The 14,797-nt window shown below is 46.1% G+C and overlaps 1 protein-coding gene across 2 annotated transcripts in view; it reads right to left on the bottom strand.

Moving 5' to 3' along the window:
- Positions 1-1,091: 1,091 nt before the first annotated feature.
- The window catches only part of LOC126536836 (uncharacterized), a 91,304-nt gene continuing 77,598 nt past the window's right edge, over positions 1,092-14,797 (bottom strand). Inside the window, exons 9-10 of one of the 2 annotated variants that reach the window (XM_050183844.3) lie at positions 13,355-13,722; positions 1,092-1,633 (exon numbers count right to left, since the gene is read on the bottom strand). In XM_050183844.3, the coding sequence (XP_050039801.1) occupies positions 1,611-1,633; positions 13,355-13,722 (391 nt within the window). In that variant the 3' untranslated portion in view covers positions 1,092-1,610. The remainder of the gene's footprint in view (positions 1,634-13,354; positions 13,723-14,797) is intronic. The other variant, XM_055073554.1, reaches the window with a different exon arrangement.

The raw sequence follows: 14,797 nt of genomic DNA, 5'->3' as shown, positions 1-14,797 counted from the left end.
TAAAGGCTGTAGCTGCTCTTGTATTCATGGCTGAATTGTTTGAATACGGTCAGTGACCCTCCCAAGAAAAAAAAAAGAAAAACTCATCGGATCGATTGCCGTCTCTTATCGACTTGTGCGGTTTCTGTCGTTTTCGAGCGTATGCAGGACGAATGCAAAACGTGTGCGAGTGCTTCTGGCACCTGACAGTGTTTACAGCAACACCGCGTGAAAACTGTGCGTGAACGCCTTTCGAGATATGATGTTATATGTGCACCTGTATTTGTTAGAATCTGCAGTGGCTGGCAGTCGATCCGAACGACCGCCATAAGCACGCCCCACACATTTTCCCTGTCCCTGGCCGTTGTCTGAGCGATCGTGACAGACGAAGACACATTAAGTGGCCGCGGTTTAGATATTGTAAATATACATCTCAACATTTCTTAAACAAAAATGCTAGTCGTGTTGCAATTGCTTTGTATGAACTTCAGCTGTCATTTTTGTTCTGTCTTCTTTTTTTTCTTTGTATATCTTGCCCTCAACTGTGTACAAACCATAAATGTGTATGTGTTCTAAGTAGGGACATGCGAATATTCAAAACTTTCGAATAATGAATCGAATATTATATAGCCGTAGTTATTATACAGCCATAGCTATGCTGTCCATGCGATTGGCTTTCAGCCGAATGACGTGGTGGCATCCATGCTGGGTGACTTATCGTAGATGCAGATGAGCACTGCAAATGCATATTTCGTACCGCCACTTTGAGGCTGTGATACGACAGGCAGGAGCAGAAGTGAAAGCACGTACAGTGCTCAGCGATTGAAACGCGATACTCGGACAACATGGCGGCTGGTACTTTCTTGTGCCACCGGTGGGCGCTGATGACATTGAGATGATTCATTTTTGTGTCACATGAAAGCGAGAATCTTGTTGATGCATCGTAACTGCATTCGGCCTCAGCGATCACCAGGCGCAAAAACCGCCGGCCGCCATGCTGTCTGAGTATCGCGTTTCAATCGCTGAGCACTCTACGTGCTTTTTATAGCGATCCAGTCGATCGTTCCTCCTATTGCGATTATTGAGAAAGCCATAAAGTGTGGAACGCAATATTTATTTCAAAAAAGAATGTTTATTTTATCAAAGTATCTTATACATCGATAACACCATCTCTGAGCGACATTGTCCGTGCTTCGTGAACTCGCATAGATGGGCACTGACAACAAAGATGACTTATTGTCGCTCCGAGTTTGTTTCCAACACCTGTGGAGTTCGACGCTGTGCCAGCGTGATCCTTACAGGAATCTTTTGATTATTGTGCATAGGTCGCGTGAGTCTGATGCAAGTGAACGAGCAGCTGTGCCAAGTACTGTGCTGGGGCTCTGTTTTCCGCACCTGTTCGGTGCCTTTATGCAAATTGTAGTAGAATATGTTTGAAATTGGCCCAGACGCCTAAACTTCGCGACCTGTCTGCGTGAGATGACGGAGCCTTCTCGGCCGACGTTGCAAAGTTGCTGCTGTTACTTTCGTTAGATGGACGGGCTTGCAAGAAAATTAAGGGGGGAGAAAACGCATCCATCTGAACGTCCACGTCGGCGGAGTAGTGTTCCAGGACTTCGCTTAGGTGTTTCTCAGTAGCGGCCTCTTGGAGGAACTGAAATAGTAAAACAAAATTAAAATATGTTAGAACAGAAGGGTAATGTGCAGAACCCAGAATTTCCCGTTAGAACGCACGCACGCTCGTGTAGGTTTTGTTGTGGCGAAACGGTCGGCCATCTGCAACTTGCAGGAACAAGCTGGTCCACCTGGTATCGTTTTGCAGAACCCCAAATAATGCGGGATAGTCAGGTGCCCGCGAAATCCTTCGCATAACAAAGATTTCCACAGTGCGTGAAATCTGTACAATCTTTTCGTTATTATTTATTCGAAACATGTAAAGAGATCCGCACTATACGCGTGACCTAGTCTTGATCGAAACAATGCAACATTTCTCTTGGGGACTGTGGGAATCCTTATTGACCTTCGCCGATAGACATGTTCAAAGTTTCTATTACCACGAGCCGACAAAGCTACCAATTGCTAAGCACTTTTTTTTGTTCGTTTTCATCTTCGTGTACTCTTGGTACTCGCGTGATCGATCCAGCAAGGAAGGGGCTCCCTGCCACCTCTGGTACCTTCTTGGTACTTCCGGATACGACTGAAGAACGCGTCACTATGCGGTCATTTCCGTATTTTCTAGGCCGCTTTGTCCCTTTCGTTGTACGAAAATGCGGCACTATGGACGCCCCGCTGCTCACGTATGAATGGGCAGTGGCAGTTTGATTCCTATCGTCAGGCGACTCTTAGGGAAGGCTACTTTCTAAGCGCCGAGTTAAGTGCCCACCTAGTGGACATGCCCATTTCGTATGCTGCTGAAGTGCTGATTGGCTGGGGGCTGCTGTCTCCTTATGCCGCGTACCTTAGTACATCTAGTCAGAACTTCAGCAATAGACGAAATGGACATGTCCAATAGGTAGGCGCTTACAGAATAAACCCCTCCCCCCTCCCCCTCCCTCAGCAGCGGCCAGGAGTGAGCGGGCGCGCTGGCAAGCGTACGTGTGGTCTGACCTTAAGTTTCGCATGGCTCGAGGCTATTTGAGCGTTCAAAACTTGTCGAAATTAGCGAAATCACCCGGATACGACACCGATAAGTGGGGTGGCCAAAGTTTAATTATTACGAGGGCGGCCGTGACCAAGCGTGGGCAGATGACAGTCGGCTTCTTCAGGAAGTGCGCAGTTGCTATCGAAATTCAAAAGCAGATTTTTGCTTACTTCAGCCTGCACAACTGCATCAATACATAGCACAGAAACAGTGGTAAGAAGCGCACTGGTGCGAACGCCCTTCTTGATTGACGTCAGCTATTCCCCAATAGCGGCCGCGTATGGGAATCCACTGCATTATGAAATAAAACGTCCGGAAAAGAGTGAAGTGCAGATTTCTGTTGAAAAGAAAGCGTTTGAGAGAAAGCTGGCTTTGCGCTCCGTTTGCGAGCTCCACGCGCCGCGTACGACTGCAAAACTTAGCCGAGAGGTTCACAGCAGCGTATGCTATCCGCGGACTACGTTTTTTCACCAGGCGCGAGGGGTGGTTCAGGACTCCTTTAGAAAAGGAAAAGGCTGAGGAGGGGTTGGGGCGGGCAGGAGCGGTCACACGTATTTCCAAGGAGCGTGTAGATATCAATTTACAATTCATCTTTCGTGTAAAGTAGTACGTGACCGCTTAAATTTCTATAAATAATAAACCTATGAAGAAAACAGTGCTGAATATGTTCCACGTCACAAACCTGTGGCGCATTTATCTGATGCTGTGAATAGGTCAGAGAAGAAAACATAAGGAATGGTATACGGAAGGAAGGAAGGAAGGAAAAAGTGGAGAAGGAAGGCAGGGAGGTTAACCAGTTTTGCCTAACCGGTTTGCTACCCTACACATGGGAGCGGGATGGGGGGGATGAAAGATGGGGAGAAGAGATAGAGGGCACATAACACGGCACACACATCGTTGGTTACAGTCTGTCACTCTTGTGTGGTACGTGACATCACTGTCACAGTCGCTTGTCCAAGCCCGTATCCTTCATAAACCGAAGTAGTCCCTTCGTCGCCTTCAGCTGCGATGTCTTCAGTCGGCGATATGTGAAAATGGTTGCAACTGACAATGGTCTACTGTCAAGGTGCGCTAGAAAGGACGCCATGGACTGTCTCTGAACATTATATTCAGGACAGTCGCACAGAATGTGTTCCAGCGTCTCCTCGCAAAGACAGGCATTGCAGAGAGCGTTGTCGGCCATTCCAATGCGAAACGAGTAAGATTTCGTGAAGGCCACCCCTAGCCATAAGCGATAAAGCAGGGTGGCCTCACTTCGGCGGAGTCCGGTTGGCATACAGAGATGCATCAAGGAGGGCAGGTCGTGTTGATGATCGCTGCGGTTGGTCTGGCTGCTTGGTGTGCACCATAGAGAGAGCGTGATCTCCTGTGCAAGCACTTGAAGTCTGCTGGCTGCGTCGGAACGTGAAAGTGGTATGGCCTCTTCCTGTGTGTCTTCAAGAGCTGTCCGAGCGGCTTTATCGGCGTCTTCATTTCCGATGACGCCGCAGTGACTTGGCAGCCACTGAAACGTCACGTGATGTCCTTTCTCATGTGATGTATGAAGTAGGCATCTAATATCGAATACGAGCTGTTCAGATGGCCCGCGACGCAGAGCTGATAGTACAGATTGTAGGGCTGCCTTTGAGTCGCTGAAAATTGACCATTGTCGAGGTGGTTCCCGATTGACAAAACAAAGTGCAGCTCGAAGAGCAGCTAGTTCCGCAGATGTAGATGTCGTTGGGTGGTCAGTCCTAAAGCTGATGGTAATACCTCTTTCTGGGACGACTGCAGCACCGGACGAGCACTGGATGTTTGTGGAACCGTCAGTATAAATATGTGCACTGTCTGCGTACCTCTCGTGCAGAAGAAGCAGAGACAGTTGTTTCAGCACAGGCGACGACAGCTCAGACTTTTCCCCGATTCCTGGCACGTTGAGATGGACTGTGGGGCTGACAAGGCACCAAGGGGGCATCGATGGTTTAGATGCAGCGGTGAAGCCCGAGGGAAGTTTGTCGTTGTACTTGACAATAGTTTTTGAGAATGATGCTTGGTGCCTGTCTGAAGGTAGTGTTGCAAGGTGGTGATAGGGGGCCCTTGCCAAATGTCTGATATGCGTTCTCAGGGTTTCCACCGTGATGTGAGTCTGCATTGGATGGTCCCGAGCAATCGCAATAGTTGCCTCAGTTGACGTGCATCTCGGCAAACCAAGACAAACTCTGAGTGCTTGAGCTTGCGCTGCTTGCAGAACACGAATATTTGTCTTGCAGGTGTTGTTCAGTACAGGTAGACTGTATCTTAAAAAACCGAGAAAGAGAGCTCTGTAGAGTCTCAGCATTGCGTCTACTGACATCCCCCACGTCTTTCCTGTCAGGTATTTAAACAACTGGGAGGTTGCTGTTAGGCGTCGTTTCATGTAAGCCACGTGGGGGCTCCAACAGAGGTCTCGGTCGATAATTACGCCTAGAAATCTGTAGGTTCTGACATAGGAAATGGTCCGCCCGTTGATTGAGATGACATAAGGCGTCATTGGTTTGCGAGTAAACGCCACTAGGGCGCATTTTTCTGGCGATATGCTGAGACCTTGTTCACACAAGTAGCTCGCTGTCAAAGTAGCCGCTCTCTGAAGCCGTGCACGTATCTGAGGACGTGTGACTGCCGAAGTCCAGAGACAGATGTCGTCTGCGTATACTGAAATTTTGGTGGTAGTTGGCAAGTGTTCAGCAAGCCCAATAAGAGCGAGGTTGAATAGCGTCGGGCTGAGAGCACCGCCTTGAGGAACGCCCTTGCTGGTATAGCGTCGCGTAGTTGGGCCATCGTCAGTTAATACATAGAATGATCTTGCAGATAGGTAACTTGCAATCCATAAAAATACTCGGCCACCTAGGCCAACCGTCACAAGAGCGTCGAGAATAGCCTCATGCAATACGTTATCGTATGCCCCTTTCACATCTAAGAATAAAGCTGCAGATAAACGTTTACGGGACCTTTCGTGCTGGACATATGAAACGAGATCAACTAGAATGGTATACGGGGATCGTGTTAAAGCCAGTATGTAAGTACAGATACCATACACAGTCCCAACACCTCGTTTTGTTAGTTTGCAGTCGTTTTTTTTTCTCTCTCTACAGCTTCCCCGCCATATAGTTTTCGGTGCTTTTAGCGTTGTATGATCCCTTCCCCAGTCTGCAGCACTTATGTACGGCTCTCAAGGTTAGCCGCTGCACCCGCTGTCGGCTGAAAGCCGTGAGGGATCCATCTTGCTGCCGTGCTCTGGCATTGTGGCAATGCCCCTGGGACACTTCCCGACATATGCTGGAATTATTGTTGATTATATTTTATTATCGTTATTTATTTTTACCCTCGGCCATTGGCTTTGGCAGCGCAACGCCCATGTTATGACTAGGATGTTTGGACAGTCGCGTGATGGTTGATCCAAGGCAATCGATCCAAGGCAATTGTTGCTATATTACCAGCCCAGTAATCCGTGGGTTGAATTCGTCCTTCGGCTGCCGCATTTCTGCGAGAACAGAACGGGAGTCGAGGAATCTAGTGATGTCTGGGGCAACGCGGCGAGCCGCAGGTGGCCTAAGTTGATCCGACGATCTTCGCCAAGAATTCTCATTCTTTGCGTCCGCCCCTCTTTTTGTTCTTCCTTGCAATGCCAGCCGACTTCTCAGAAAGAAATGTATCAATAACTAACATAAAAAAAATCACCATTAGAAATGAGAAGCTGTTCTGTGGTATTAGGTTGGACAACGAACCGGTCTTCGGCATCAGACATCTTTTGCAATCAATCCGGCTCTAGGGGCTATTCGCTTGGTCCAGCTTTTGCTTTTATGCGGCGTAACGCTGGTGTTTCTCCTGGCGCGTGGTCTGAACTTAGCTTTTTGCCTCTTGGTTACCACGGTGCAATACAACGCAAGGGTTTAGCAACGAAAACGTGCAAAATACAACGTACAAATGGCAGAAAAATATTTCGAAAAACTGGAGACAGAAGAAAGAGAAAACCCACAACTGGCACTCTACAACGGAAGGTATGGCGATAGGTACGCCTGCATTGACAAATGTAAAAAAAAAAATCCCACAGCAATTATTAATTGCTGTGGGATAGCCTTCTACCATTAACTTTGTTTCTTGCTAACAAAGAGATCATCAAGTTCACAAAATTGTCTTTACCTCCTCACGTGTTGGCACATGTATGGCAGACACACATGAGACAGCGCATTGCTTTTGTATCAGTCAAAAGGGTTCTACGGATATCCTCTAGCCTTAATGCTGATTCACGATAAGGAAAGGTTGATACGTTCATAATGAAAAGTTGATACCCTCAACGGCGAGAGGTGGCCCATACGCACGAGCGTGAAAAAAAGAATGCAAATGGAAATACACCGTCGAGCCAACAGAGGTTTCCGAATCCCATGCGATCATGACCGCGATAGGATGCGACCTTACTTCCCAAGGCCCAGGCCAAATCCCTATGCATTTACGCCGATGATAAGGCGCTGCGTAGGCCAATTGCCCGTGAACCTTATTCCTTTGTACCTATACCGGGAGCACTGCGTACCTACAACACGACACCTCCAGCCAGCAAACGCTTATTTGCGGCTCCTACTCATTTGTCGTTGGGACCTCTGTCCGCAACATAGACAACTCACTTTGTGGCGCCTGCTTGTGTATAGAACGTAGTTGGGTCCTCGAAGACGATCTCATCGAAGTAAACAGATGCTCCAACAAAATGTAACAAAATGTTTCCTTTCTTTCTTACCATATATGCGGGTCCTTTCGTAGCATTGTATTGCGATCAGGTGGATGACATCTTTTTCTACCCAATGTACGTTTTTATGTTATCCTCGTGTTAACCCGGTCTGTTGATCAGGCCTCGTTTATTATTGTTGCTGGGTTGCTGCTGGGTTATTATTGAGTTACTCTTAGGATTTCACGCTATTTTACTTTTCACTTGATATTTTTAGACTCGTCTATTTATCTGTATAGATCCATTTGGCTCTTTCGAAATCCTCCATAGTGCCTACAGTGAGCTATATTTGGAGGAAAACCATCCAACAAACCAACGAGTCTGCTGTTGTGATCGGGTCCGACATATCGGCTGCTCTGTTGCCATTGCTTCTTTGTCACGTGGTGGTGAAGACAGTCCGGGACGTAGATAACATCTCTGGAGCCAATTATTTATTGGGTAAACTTATGCTATTCAAACTATTATTCAATAGGGCTTGCAATGCCAGCTTCGACTGCATTCCACATAGCCACCACCATAACAACCAAGAAAGTGACTCGGCTTGGGCAATAACAGCGAACATGACCAAAACCAATGGTTAAACACCAAAGCTTACACAAAACCTTTATTAACAGGGTGTCGTTGAACATTCCAATCGTTATCGCTAAGATGATAAAACAATTCGAACATACTACTGTAATATAAATGATTGCAAGGTCCGATAACGCGGATCCGCATCGCGCTGGCGCGTTGATATCTCTATTACAACGCAAGATAAAAATGATAGCTTATGCAGGGTGTCCACATGAAACCTCCCTGATTTCAGCATGAAATAAAAGAAGAGCAATGATACATGGAAACCTGCTGTTTGAGGCATCGTGTAAAATAATTCAAAAAGGTTTTGGTTGATTTTTTTCTAACCTCTTGTTTTGTTTCAGGTGCTGACTACCAAAAATGTCAACACCTCAAGAGAGAGCCCAATGTGTGGTGTCCACTTGAAACCTCCCCGATTTCAAAATAAAAAAAAAAATGAAGCTATGATACATTGGTACCTGCAGTTTGTGGCATCATCTTAACTGGAAAAGTCTATTGATTTCCGTAGAAATTCTCGTCCAATAATTCGTTGGACAGCCAAGGGTGACTTCGTTTTCGCATGCCACACCACACATTAGGCTCTCTCTCTCTGTCGAGATGCTTTAATTTTTGGTATTTATTCAGCAACTGAAACAAAACAAAAGTTTAGAAAAACAACAACAAAAATCTTTTGAATTGTTTTACATGATGCCACAAAGCGCAGGTTTCTATGTATCGTTGTTTCTATGTATCATAGTGAGGCAGTAGGGGAGGGGTGAATTCTCGTGATAAAGCGGAGTGAACTAATGTTAAGTTCGCGCCTTTAATAGGGGTTCCTTAACGCGTTCCACTATTTCGAGAAAAGTATATAGGCCTAATTTGGCAATCCGATCGAAAGCTGCTTTTAGGGCAACTTCCGCGAAATTTCACTGCCTGTAAATTAGTTATAAATTAGTGGTATATACAAATGAGGCAATTTTGGCAAAGCTGCAGAGCTGATAACTGTCTAATGTTATTGTTAGCAGCCTTTATGTTGTTATTAGCAAACTAAGCAGACGACACGACCACCCTATGATTAGTGGATACGATGGAAATCTAAGCACGTCGTCTCCAAGATTTTCAGTGCGCTGCTTAATCTCGGAGTTGACGTCGAGGAGCTCAACGTTCTCAGTTCGGCGTCATTTTCAGTGAACGGTAATACAAGCGTTTTTTTTTTTGTTTTGACATCAAATAACTTGGAGGACACTTAAGCTTCGCCTTTAAGAGTGGAACGCAATAGCGTTATCGGGTCCCGTTGACACCAACACAGACAGCGGATATTTTGCGACTCGGGGCCTGATGGAAAACAATAGTGGGTCGATCGCGCCGGCAGTGCGGGCCAGAGCAATGGCTCATACCCCCGTAAGGCAGAGGCTGCAAGCAGTGACTCATCAATGGCTCCTACCGCAGTAAGCAAGGAAAAAGGGGTTTGTGTTTGAGCTTCCGCATAAGAAAATTATGTTTTCTCGTATATTCCAATTACAATCCGACGCTATCATGTATGCAGGTTGTGTGTAAGTTGGACTTAACAATTTTTTTGACGCCTTTTACTTTGAGAAATTCAATTAAGTTCAGTAATGCCTCTGCGCCCCGCGGAGGGCCTGCGTGGTTGTGGTTCGGTATGATTTTTTTCCGACGGACAACGCCACCGACGGCGGACGCCGACACCGAATTTTCTGTGACACGGGACCCTTAACGCTGTCGCGTTAAAATGTCTATTTTTGCGAGCTTTTAGGGATGCATATACTAGTAGTTCAAACGCAAAATTTGGCATGAAGCTAGCTCTTTGTCTACATTATTTGAAAATTCTTTTTAAGCGTTCCAAAATTTCGTTGCAGTTGGTCTTTAAACGATAGTAAAAATAAAATAAGAAACAAGAACTAGAAAAGAAAAGAAATAAAGAATATCCGAGCACCGTCTGATCTATCTATCATTGTGCCAATATGTGCGTGTGTGGAGCCCTTTTTGATCAGGCAGGCACACGTCAGTGATAAGCTAAGAGCCAAGGGGCAGCTGATAAAAAGTGATCCATGATAGGGAGTAATTCTGGAATCAGGCAACTTACCGTCATGCTCTGTCACTGAAAGATGAAATATCTGACTAATGAAAACAGTTGCATCAGAGTGTGCAGAGTTGCACATGACTCTGATGCTGCTCGCTTATTTTTGCTCTGAAACGGAAATGAATGACATGCGGCATATAACTAACTTACGCGTTCCTTCAGAATAGATTGGGTGAAGAGTTGGACAAAACTTGAGTGACAAATCGCAATGTCAGCTATGTAATTGCAATGCTTTATTTATTACATATTTTAAATTATTTACTTAATAATGCATTGCAACTACGGTATCTAATTAGTCGGGCAGCAATGAGGTCGTTTTCGTTTATTAGATATCATGTTACTAATATCATCTGTATATATCGATCCCCTATATCTGTCGCAAAATACATTGACGTTCCATTTACTGTTGACTGACAGTGCGGGAGGGAGGATATTTAGGAAAATATAAAGCAAAACGCCAATTGAACTCGTAGAACATTCACGAGGTAATTATCTCGGAACCGGTGCTAGTCTGTGGATATCTGCTGAGTGGACAATACTTCATTACTGCCCGACTTCAATTCCGCAATAGCGACGTTCACACTAAAGTAATAAGTTATATAGGTAAATATTTAAAATTTGTTAATTAGCATATTTTAAATGATCCTTTGTCATGCAAGTCGAAGAACAGAGGAAGACATTGTGAAGAAGAGCGGAACAACGTTAAATCTGTGCGAAGTAGAGCTTTCAGTGGTATCTATACAACCGAACGGTCTATTTTTCTTGACATGCGTGAAAAAAGAATACATACAGAAACTAAATATATAATACATTCTACAGCAGTCGCACTCAAAGTAAGACACTACTATGACCGCCCCTTCAAGTATAAACATAGGGAGTTGGTCCAGTTGGTGCATGCTTGATTGGCGGGAGAAATATTCCGGCGGTGAACACGGTACACAATGGAAAATAACACGACAGGATAAAGCTGGAACTAGCAGTTAAATTTTTACTTAAAAAAGAAGAAGAAAAAACGTGGTCTACTTTTTCTAATTCAACGTAGTTTAATTCGACTTGCCGCTTAATTCAAGCCTTCTGAAAATACCCGACGAGGAACCATACATTCCTATAGAAGGGAAACTCGTTTAGCTTGAAATCGAAAGCGTGCCGCTTCGCATAATTCGACACCGCCGGGCATCCCCTCATGCGCTCAGCGGTTGCCAAAAGCCTGAATAAAACGAGAAATTCATTAGATGGTTCTACTGCTTCCCCAGGCGTGAAGCTGTTTTATTTAACTTTATTTTTATCATATAGTGGCCGTCGCTCCTTCCGCCAGGGAAGCCATCCGTTGTCGCTTGTTTCGTGTCCTGTCACGCTGAGGCAGCGTTTAATTAAAGAAGTCGGCGCTTTTCACTTCATACTGGTTGAGTCGCGCTTCAGGAGCAAGGAACAAAAACACTACAAGCTGCGTCAAACGGACAACAAAAAAATTGAATTCGTTCATTTTTTGCTTCCTTTTATCAATTCGATCTTTCGGATAATTCGCCCAAATGTTGCAGTCCCAAAACGGTCGAATTGACAGGAGCTGGCTGTACAGCTTCCGGCAAGGCTCCTGGCATGTCCAAACGTAGAAGTTCCGCAACGGTCTAATTAACCGGAGTTGACTGTATACCTTCCGGCAAGGCTCCTGGCACACGCACGAAGTATGAATCGGATATAAGAGAACGAAAAAACAAAACAAAGGCGAATCTGACCGCTGCATGACACAAACCTACATAACGCCAGTAAGAGATAACTTTTTGTCATTGACGTTCAAAGAAGTAGCACTGGCAGAGACATTTAGTTCGGAACCTTCTTGACCTTCCCGCTATGTGCTTCACCTTGCTTCGCTCTCCCCCTGATATGTGCCATTCATCAAAGTCTCAGCTTGAATACGAAGAGGCACATAATGAATACGTTAGAAAGCGCTAGAGAAAATGAAGATATGAGAGCAAAACAGATAAGAGAAAGGAAGTCACGCTAAGGAAGAACTTGTAGATTTGCTGAACTGCCGACCGTAATCTGCATATTCCCTTCGGTGGGAGCGGCGCCAAAGGAGCAACAGCTGGCTAACTAGATGTTTTCGGCTGATGCACACCCTTCGTCAACAGTCGACCTACAAGCTGCGTTATATGCGTTACCGCAGCCTACTTCCGACACTTGCGCAATCCTCGGACTACATTATCAGCGCTTCAAAGGTCAGAAGAGTGGAGATAATCTTGTCCTATTCTCCATAATTTCCACGCATGCAAGACTGCCACGAGAGCGTGGCCTCTTTATTTCCGAGCTTTAGCTATGACGCACGTCTATCCATTTTCTCCTCAGCTTTTTATCTGTCGCCTGAATACACTGAATCCTTCCTTAAATCTGCAAGTGCAATCAAAATTTTCTCGCTCTGACGCGACATCGTTGTGCCGCCTCCGAGTCGGGGTAGCACCTAAAAAGTCTTACTCGTTTCTCATTGGAACGGGTGGCATGCCTATGCGTGACTCTTGCGGAACTGAAGAGACCACTTTTTGTGTCTGTTACACTGGTACAGTATCCAACATAGACCTCTCTGGACAGCCTTAAACCAGCTGGACTGGGGACCGTTATCAGTATAGTGAAGATCCTTCGACTATCCCCGTGCACGTCGCTGGCGCAGAAAGCAGCGACGGCGTTGCTATATAGACTACGCAACTCGACAGGGCTCAGCGACCGTTTACAGACTCGTACAGCTCCATTTGCGCACGCAGATAGTGCTATTTCCTTCCCATTCCTTTTCTGTTTTCATACTTTCATACCCTTAGCCCCGTTCAGGGCATAGGAAACCGAACATGCGTCTGGTTAGCTACTCTGCGTTTCTCATATTTCTTTTTTTTTATCTCTCTCGTCACAACAAGCAAGTAACATTGGCTAGTTGGTTACAGGTATTATGGAACAGGATTTTACGGTACATATTTAGACGGGCCAGAGTGAGTTAACAGGACAAATGCGGAACTTCAAGTTGAAGTAGTGCCGTAAGATTATGTTCCACAATACTCTCGCCGCAGAAGTTCGACCAGTCATCAGAGCAATGATCTGTAAAAGTCCAACGACGACTACAGCTTAGATGCAACTCTTGTTTTTTTTTAGCTTATTCTTTTTTTAGAAGAAACATGTAAATCTTGCTAGTCCATAAGAAGTCAAGGCGAGGCGCTCGTGCTCGCCTTTTCTCAGTGTTTGTGTAGTTTCGAAAGCTTAAAGTGGCTTTCTGCGACGACTTATACAAGCCTTTCGAGTGGCAAGCGTTCTTATCAAGCACGGATGTTTTGACATTCAACGGCGGTCACTGAAGCTGGCGGCTGACCTCTGCGTACGCTGGCTGGCCCGACTGCCGGCACCCCTCCAACGGGCGCAGGTCCGGTGCGCAGCGCACCTCCAGTGGTGGACTCGTAGCGGGGCAGGATCTTCTTGACGAGGCTCTCTTCGCGCTTCAGGCTGGTGGAGCCGCCGCTGGGACGAACCTCCTCGTCCTCGTCGCCGCCCATCATGACCATGCTGCGGGGTCTCGAGTGCGGCGATGGCACGTTGTAGCCCAGTGGGCCCGGGCCGTAGTCGAAGTGGCCGCTGTCGCGGCTGTAGTAGGCGGACGTGGGCCGCTTCTTGACTCGCAGCTCTCCGTCCTCGGCCCGAAGGTAGCGGGACGCGTCCAGCGGCTGAGGCGGCGTCGGGGACCTGCGGGCATTGTCGCTATACGGGTGAACGATGGCTCACGACGAAGAGATTTCCTAAGCTGCACTTGAATAGAAATGAAAGCTGCTTTTACCGACTGGTATATGCTTTCTGATACTCGGTGCCTTGTGCATGGACTGGGCATGTTCCGGGTGTTAATGTACGCTCTAAATTTGACGTCGTATATCGCTTATGTATTAAACACAAGGTACATTAAAAGCAGGACCGCTAGCACCGCTTGAACGTCTTTCAGGTTACAGCTATGTGTTCGTTTCGCCTTTTTGCCCACTCATTTTCTTGCAGCGGTGAACAGTTGTTCGGGAGTGACTATCCTTGACTAGCGAAGAGCATTGACAATAGCGCACGAGGACTTTGATTGCTTAATCTGAGATTGTCCTCGCTATCTACGTGACCCATGTTAGTTTTTTTTTTTTCACGCAACTGGTATTGGCGCTTCATATTTTTCAAGGGGTGTGTGGGGGAGGGCACATGCAATGTTTACTAATACAGGATGCGCGATAATTCCTGGGCCATATAGCGTACTTCCGGTGAGTTGTGCCATGTGCTCGTTCTTCTCATTTACACTCCAGAAATAAAGCACAGTGTGTTTTTTAATATAAAGCCGCGGAGCGCTAACATAACTTGTGTAGTGTGGGGAGAGCAAGATATAAGTTTGTCTTAATTACGGGCATTAGACACACTAAATTTGAATGGATGTTGGATAGCTAGCGAAAAAAGAAAAGAAAAGAAAAGATTAGACCTAGCTTTACTATACTTTTTAGGTATTGTACCGCAAATTTTCAGCGTATTTGACACCTCTGGACTCCATATCATCAAGGAGATGCAATTGTCCGTATGAGAGCTTGTCAGCAAATCCAACGCGGCCTGTAGAGCTTAACAGGCGCTCCGACACAGTTGTCACCACATCCCAAATACCTCCGCTACCTACTTGGACCGCAGACTAGCTCTCTCTTGCAATGAATGTGCGTTCGTTATCTCTTTATCTGGCGTTGCAACATTTATTTAGCGCGTTCAAGGGTTTGGATCAAGGAGGAGGATGAAAAGGAAGGAAAAGGTT

The sequence above is a fragment of the Dermacentor andersoni genome, chromosome 4 (genome assembly GCF_023375885.2).
Source record: "Dermacentor andersoni chromosome 4, qqDerAnde1_hic_scaffold, whole genome shotgun sequence".
Lineage (NCBI taxonomy): Eukaryota > Metazoa > Arthropoda > Arachnida > Ixodida > Ixodidae > Dermacentor > Dermacentor andersoni.
Note: the sequence above shows the minus strand (reverse complement) of the source record. Positions and strands in the feature narration are given on the sequence as shown.